This window comes from Chelonoidis abingdonii, chromosome 2, assembly GCF_003597395.2.
Source record: "Chelonoidis abingdonii isolate Lonesome George chromosome 2, CheloAbing_2.0, whole genome shotgun sequence".
Classification (NCBI taxonomy): domain Eukaryota; kingdom Metazoa; phylum Chordata; order Testudines; family Testudinidae; genus Chelonoidis; species Chelonoidis abingdonii.
Window position 1 is genome coordinate 34,320,094 of NC_133770.1, and position 7,602 is coordinate 34,327,695.

At 44.3% G+C, this 7,602-nt stretch overlaps 1 protein-coding gene across 2 annotated transcripts; it reads right to left on the minus strand.

Moving 5' to 3' along the window:
• Positions 1-1,940: 1,940 nt before the first annotated feature.
• BAMBI (BMP and activin membrane bound inhibitor) lies at positions 1,941-7,016 on the minus strand. 2 transcript variants are annotated; one of them, XM_032764157.2, is made up of 3 exons: positions 6,842-7,016; positions 3,219-3,494; positions 1,941-2,735 (listed from the first exon to the last, which is right to left on the minus strand). In XM_032764157.2, exons 1-3 carry the CDS (start codon positions 6,915-6,917, stop codon positions 2,317-2,319), a joined length of 771 nt encoding a protein of 256 aa, XP_032620048.1. In that variant the 5' UTR covers positions 6,918-7,016; the 3' UTR covers positions 1,941-2,316. The 2 variants fall into 2 exon arrangements, with proteins under 2 accessions (XP_032620048.1, XP_032620047.1); XM_032764156.2 differs by having other exon boundaries at positions 3,207-3,494.
• Positions 7,017-7,602: the final 586 nt, after the last annotated feature.

The window sequence follows — 7,602 nt, forward strand, 5'->3', positions numbered from 1 at the left end:
TCCATTACAAGGGGGAAAAACTGTAGAGCATCCCAGCCTCATTTGCTTACAAATGACAGGTATAAGTCAGTCCTTTAAGTATTCAAAGCAGCAGCAACAAATGGTTCAGATCACAAGATGCTTGAAATGACTATGCAAGGTGCTGAGAAAGGGAACCCTGGCAAGGTTTAAATACCAGTCCCTGAACCTGGTTTAATCTCACATTTGTCTTTGGACTAGATTTATGCTGACTAAATTTCAGTTCAATAGTGGTTCCCCTATATATAAAAATACACCCATCATCCCTAGCTATGGAATACATTTGCTTGAACAGTGATCAACCCTAGACAAGCATTTAATACAAACTTAAAGCAATAGAAGACCTGAGAACATTTTTGAAGATTAGGTGGAAGGGAAGACAAAGTCAGATCCTTACCTCAGCTATACCTAGTCATATGGACTCCAGTGACAAAAAACAGTGTAACTAAGGGCAAACACAGACTGGGTATGACTACACAGCAACTAAAAACCTATAGCTGGCCCATGACAGCTGACTTGGGCTCAGGCTGGAGGAAGACTTTTAGGACTGTAGCAGGTGGGAGGGTCCCACAACATCTATATTACCTTTAAACAGCCCCTTAAACATATCTCCTAAGGACTAAGTCCACTGTAAAGGTAGCATGGGCTGGAGGACTATTCACAGTGAAGGACCCTGGGCATTCTGACTCTACATTCAGCTACGCCACTGACTCACTGTTTTGACCTTGGGCATTCCATGTCTCCTCTTCAGTTTCCCAATCTGTATAAAGGGGATAATACTTACCTACTTCAAAAGGGTTATGAGGATTAGTCAATCTTTAATAACGATTTGATCATGTAAAGTGCTGGGTGAGCAGTATGCTTTAGCCAGCTTTTTCAGGTAGTTCAGTTCATATTTGTCATTACTTACAGAGATCCCACTTATGAGATCACTATTCTGGGTTTTGTTTTACCCAAGTTCACAGTACCTGCTTTTCCAGAAAGTCCACTTTAATTACAGCAAACAATAGAATAAATATTCTAGGGCCTCTCAGTTGCTCCAGGGTCTTTAACAACTAACCCCTGAATCTATTAAGTGATATTAAATAAGGCCAACTAGTGTTTCTGGAGGAGGAACAAAAACCAAGTGCATAAATATAGAATGGGAAGAAATCTCTCCAGGCAGAAATACCAGTGAAGGAGCTAGGGCTTATCATGAACACACTTTTGATTCTCTAGTTTAACACAAAAAAGATGAGGCAGATGTTATGTTTGGATGTTTTAATAGGAGTATCGCATTTAGAAAGATCAGTGTGGCTTTTCTACTCCACTCTGCTTGTTGATGAACTGAAGTCACATATGACATAGGGGAACACTAAATTAAATGGAGTTGGTTCTAAGGAGAAAGTTAGGTTGTTTTTTTAAAAAAAAAAAAACAAAAAAAACACAAACACACACAGAACACAAAGTTAAGAACTGTAAGGAAAGGTTGAGAGAACTGGCCATACTGAGCCAAGACACAAGATTTACTTCCCACCTGTATAGGTAGATGAATACAATATATTTATGTAAATTAAATCCAATAAATAAAGAGGAAGAGGGACAGTTAGTCAAGAACAGAACAAAGTAATGAGCCTTAGCTGCAACAAGGAAAACTAAGTTGGGGTGGGAGGAAAACCTACTCTTTGAACAGTTAGTCAGTTTATTCTATTGCCAAGGGAAAATATGGCCTCACCACTATTTGAGATATTCACAGAGAGGGGGAGAGAGCGCGGATATCCTCTTTCAGGATAAAGAAAAAGTCACTTCTGCCACTCTGCAGGAGGATGGACTTTACAGGACACATTAAGATTAGCATTCAGAATAGAATTGCACTAAATGTCACCTCACAATAGCTTTCTAAAAGAAAAACCAATTGTCTTCTACAAAAAAACACAAGGAAGTTTCAGACAAAATATATATATTTAAGATTCTTTACAATAAGTCAGGAAACATAGGAGCTTTCATACAGTTTATTATTTAGCTCAATTCTCAGCTCCCCACAGCTCAGATAACCCTGGTGACAGTGTGTACAACTTCTAATTTTTGCTTTCATAACTTTAAAGCAAACAATAGATTAAGTGTATTTTACTCTGTGCAAATAAGACATCTTTTGGAATCCTTCAGAGGAAATATCCAAGATTCTGTTTGCAAAGGTTCTTTGTTTCTCAAAAGATGATTAATGAAAGTTTGCTTAAGATAAAGTGCTCCTGTCCAGCAGAACCCAAAGGCCTTTGAGAGTTTTCCTATTAAGTTTAGCTCAGATTTAGAAAAAGTTGGTCATACAAATTCCAGCTTTCCATGCCCGCTGTACATTCCCCAGTGGACTAATGAAAGAATTTTATCATTGCTGAGTTCTGTCTGTCTCATTTTATCACAGCTCATGCAGCAGTTCTCATGTCCAGTTACTGGCACCATGCATTCCAAGTCTAACTTTGCCACCTGTCCTTTCTTCGAATGATGTCCATGAAAACTGTAGTGCAAACGGGAGAGCATTTGCTGTCGTTGATCTTGCAGTCTTTTGTTTTCACTCCTGAGCATCCGCAAAGCTAGCATGATAAGAAGCACTAAGATCAACCCACCAGCTATGGGAACAGCAATTACAGCGGCTCTGAACCACAATTCTTTTGAAGAGGTCAACTCCTGAACCTTAGTGATGAGATTTCTGCTGTTGTTATGCTGGTATCTGCTCCCCTGTCCTGCAAAAAGTTAAACAGAGATGCCAAGATTATTTCAGTCTCAGCTAAACAATTGTTTCAAATTTAACAATTCCTTAAACCACACAGTAACAGCTGCTGCTAATAATTTAACTTCACACTGGAGCGTATCTACAAATAGTATCTCTACAGATTGATCTGAACCATTTCTAAAACAAGTTAAGAGAATATATTTTTGTTACATGGGCAGTTGATCTAATGTGAAGGAGTACCACTGTATAATTGCCTCTTAGAAATGTTGAGAAGCAGGCAGGACAGGCGGAGATCTAGTGCTAATGCAGACATAAAAGCTGACTAGCTTTTAGAGATACATCTCTGCATCCCGCCACATGGTTCTTCTCTCCCTCTGGTATCTCTAATTACATTAACAAAATCAATAGCAGACATACAAGGTCTTGGCTGTCACAAGCCTATAGATCAGAGAAGACATTTAGTTGAAACTGCTTTCTCTACCTGAGGTCTCACCCTTGGGAGGAGAGAGAACATCATGCAGTCCTCTATAATTGCACATATCTTCATGACAGCATTCCAATGTGGGCATGGTGGTGCCAGAGTGGTTTTGTGCCCGTTTAGCTTGGCAGATGTCAGCTGTGTTTGCAATAGAGTCCAAGCAGCCATGAGTAAGTGGGGAATTCATGTTCAGAGGGTCAAGCAGTCTGGAGAAGCAGGTATTAAGCTCAGATTTGCACATATAGCCAGTTGCAACACAGTGTGCAGCATCACAGTAGCATCTAATTTCACCTAAAAAAAAGGTATTTATTCCTAGTTAGTACAGAAACTCACTTGCTACCTCACAAATTAATAGTGGGCAATTACAAAATGAACAAACTCAATAGTACAAAGTTCTGGTCACTAGATTGTAAATTACCCTGCAGAGCAGAGCTTGTCCGTTTTTAGTCTTTGAATAGTGCCTACCACCCTGGGGCCCTAATCCCAATGGGGGTCTTTGGGCACTGGCACAATACCAATATTTACTACTACTACAATATACTTGATTAAAGCAGGACTAACTGAAATGTCGCACTTCAAACTTCTCATTAAGACTAGGGTTTTGGGGGGTAGGAGGAGTCATACTGCTAGAGAAGACATACATAACCACATCTTACATACCAGCTAGGTATTTTTACTACTTCCTAAAAGTCAGTATTCTAATATGATCAAACCCATCCTTATTGCAGAGGCACAACCCCCACCCTCCCAAAAAGCTACAGTTTGAAACAGCATTGCTGCAGTGTTTTAGAATTTAAATCATTACTGTTGATGGTTGATCATTCTAAATGTTTTTTTATTTTGTCACATATTTAAATTTAATTGGAACAGCAGAACTGTTTGCTATCTCTCAGGGCTATGTCAAGGTTTAAGAGCTTTAGCTAACACCTTATAAAGTTATCAGCTAGAACCATTAGAATCTAGAAATTCCAAGTCAGGAAGTTTTACTATGTGAAACTGGGCAGCTATTTGTGATCTCTTCGAAAAGGAACTTTGTCTATTAACAGCTTTTCATGCAACAGGGCTTTTTAAAGTCAGTTTTCTAAAACAGGAACTGTGCAGTTTACAATTGGTGGTTTGTTTGCCAAAGTCAATTTCTTTCAACCCAAATGGAAAATCATAAGAAGGGGTGCATTACTGCAAAGCTGAAACCTCCTCCCCCATAACCCCTAGTTTTTGCAGGCAATCCAACATGTGGTCAAAAAAGGGGAAACGTTTAGACTGAAAATCTTCTACCAGTTGTAGAAAAACAATCTCAGGAAACCTCAAAAATTTCTGAAGGGAAGCGATAAAAGTTCTTAATAAAACTTCATTTTGTGCTGTCCAAACCACCATTATGATTATACACATCTTGAACAGTAGGGAAAGTGTATTCTTTCTAAGGCAAGTCATAACTCAAACCTATTTCAATATGCCATCAGTTGAGAGAATTAGAGGAAGGCAGATTCTGGAGCCATCGTTACAAATGGGGATTTACTTAGACTTTCAATTCAGTAGTTGGTGTACTTCCTACCACAGAGGCAGTAAGTGAGCTGAATTATCAGACTTCTTGCATTAGAAACATTTACCCTGAAAATAAACCTGTGCATAATTGCCTTTTAACTATCCCCTCTCCACTGCTTAAGCTTAAAAAAAAAAAATGACCAGGAAAGGACTCAAATTAACTTCCAGGCTTCAGCCCATCCAGGCTCAGCTCAGCTGGTAATGCTGCTGCAGAGGCTCTGGGCCCTGAAATCCCTGCTGCTCTTTAATAACTCCGCTTAATAGAAGCCAAATGAGAGAGCATCTCTCCCCTCAGTCTGCATTAGCTCCCTTGAGCCTTTAGGCCAAGAAGCCCAACTTTCCTTGGTTTCATAAAAGTTACCCTTCCAATAAATTGGTGAACAGCTTCTCTCTGCTTTCTTATGTACAGCCATTAAGCTTGCTACTTTTTTCCCCTGCAAAAAGGGTCTACGACCACTACTATCCAGTTCAAGCAAGTTAATAAAAAGATACAAAATGAACCAAGTTGACTGTCTTTTCACTACTCTAAGCTCAGCATGGGGAGGAGAACGAAATAAGCATACTTCTATTTTAACTGTTTATATGACCGTGTTTAAAATTCTACATTTTACTGACCTAAGACAGTCTTATAAACAAAATCTGACAGGCTAGTCATCGGGTTATTACAACTCTATTTTAATTAAAGCCACATTTTTGGTAGAACAGAATAGACTTTATTACTGTATTAAAACTGTATTTCTGTCAATTCATAAAGTTTCTTCCTGTGCTATGCAAAAGGCCAGAAAGGGTATTTGGTATTTTGAAACTGAACAATGCCCTTCTGTTCCCTCCTCTTTCTTGTTACTGCATATAGCTATTAAAGAAAAATGTCTGCTTTTAGTCAAGATGGCTACAGGAGAGACTGCAGGCTTCTCTTCAAGCTTTTGAAGTCAGCAGCAGCCAGAAGTCTATGATCCCCTAATTATATCATTATCAGGCACATAGTTTCAGTATCTGTGACTTCACATCACTCAGTCACTCCCTGTTCTGCCTGCCTTTGATGGGACCAGAAGGCTTCTCTCTGCATGCTGCAAGGGCTGTTATTTAGGGTTAATTACACCCTTACTTCCAAAATAAATCAATATGGTAGCACATCATCACTGTGCTAGCTTATCCTTTAACCTCCTCCGTGAATCTTGGCAATTATAGGGAGCCCAAAAGATGACCTTTCCCCCTTAAAAAGAGACCAACCAAGCAGTCACTGAACTGTATGGAGACAGTGTTAATTTACTCTAAAGTGTGTTTAAACTTCATACCTATTTACAGGAATGTACATTTGCAACAGGAAGTTAAACACACCTCTAATCCACTACTAGTTTTAAAAGGATTAAAGAAGAGGGTGTGGGGTCGGAATTAGTTCCCTCTGATGTACTTTCCTTGGGGTTTTTTTGTATTATTATTATAAACACTTGAGGGAGGCGAGGCTATCCGCCCTACAGTAAAACCACGCCAGGGCTCCAAAAGGGGCAGTGTGTCTCTAAGATGGCCCGACTCCACGGCTGGGAGCGTTCAGAAGTTCATTACAGGCAGACTAACAAAAACATTTTGACAACCGCTTGCCCTTAAGGTCTGACTTACATCAATGAACCGGGGCAAGGCTCTAGCAGCGAGGTGGGGGGAGACAGGGAGAGGGGAAGAAAAAAAAAACCCAAGCACTGCTACTTCCAAGAAGAGGAGCTTGTCCTAGCCTGCGAGACTCAGAAGCGAAGGAAAATTACACGCTAACAAAGGCTTGGCAATGGGCTTCAAAGCCAGCTCGGAGCCCTCTGCATGGAGCTCCCAGCGCAGCCTGGCAGAGGAAGCCTCCAAGGAGGCAGTGCGGGGGGAGGCTGCACCGCCTGGCACTGGGGGGGTTCAGAGCTACCCCCTAGCCCACGACACGCCCGTACTTCAGCCACGCCCAGCAGCCCCTTCTATTTTCACCCCTCCCTACACCCCAGGCTATTGCCGCCCCAACAGCCCCCTCGCACCCCAATGACGCCGCGCACGGCTCCAACCGCTCCCTGCACCCCCTTGTCTTCCGCTCGCTAACCCCAGGGCAGCCCCCGGCCCCTCACCTCTGGTCAGCAGGATGGCCATGGCGCACAGCTCCAGTTGTAGCCAGATGAAGCTGTAGCTGGAATGACGATCCATTTAACCGCCCCGCCTGGACCCGCCCCGGCCGGCCGCTCGAGCGTCCCTCCAGGGCTCGCGGCGCCGCACTCGAGTGCCCGGAGCGGGCAGCGCACAGACTCCAGCGCCGCGGCTGCCCGCGCCCCGCTCCCGCCAGCCTCGGGAGGCGCGCGCCGCATCAGCTCCCCCGCGGAGCGCCCAGCTGAATCACACGCTGACCGGGGCCGCTCTCCAGCCACAGGCTACCGCCATGAAAGTGGGGAAGCGCCGCACTCTTCCCGGCCAGGACGTCCCGCCCCTGCGAGCCAGACAACCACCGGGCCGAGCTCGCCGCTCCGGCAGCCACCAGCTCCGGCTCTGACAGGCAAGCACGAAGCGAGCCCAACGCTGCTAAATAGCGCGGCGCCGAGCTAGCCTGCCCCGACGCCCGCCCCTCGCTCCTCCACGTGCCCCAGCGCCGCTCTCATAGTTCCGCTCCTCTGCCACCACAGAGCCGGGCCGGGCTGCGCCGGGACTGGCTGGGAGCTGGGAACTTGCGGCCGCCCCTGCCCGCCCCGCCCCCTCCCCCTCCCCCTCCCGCTAGCAAATGGGCCCGGGGGGAGCCGCAATTCATGCCCAGGGCAGCGAGGGGCGGAGCGGAGCGTCCGGGTGTCCCGGCAGGACAGACCCGTCTCCGCGGAGCACGGAGCTCCCCCCCTCCCCGCAT

Bases quoted from the DNA above. Each gene is read 5' to 3' on its own strand.
- BAMBI (XM_032764156.2), bottom strand. From the start codon at position 6,917: ATGGATCGTCATTCCAGCTACAGCTTCATCTGGCTACAACTGGAGCTG. The intron at 3,495-6,841 runs GTGAGGGGCCGG...CCTTTTTTTTAG, and splicing joins GGCCATCCTGCTGACCAGAG to GTGAAATTAGATGCTACTGT. The intron at 2,736-3,206 runs GTAGAGAAAGCA...AACTTTTTGCAG, and splicing joins TCCCAAGGGTGAGACCTCAG to GACAGGGGAGCAGATACCAG.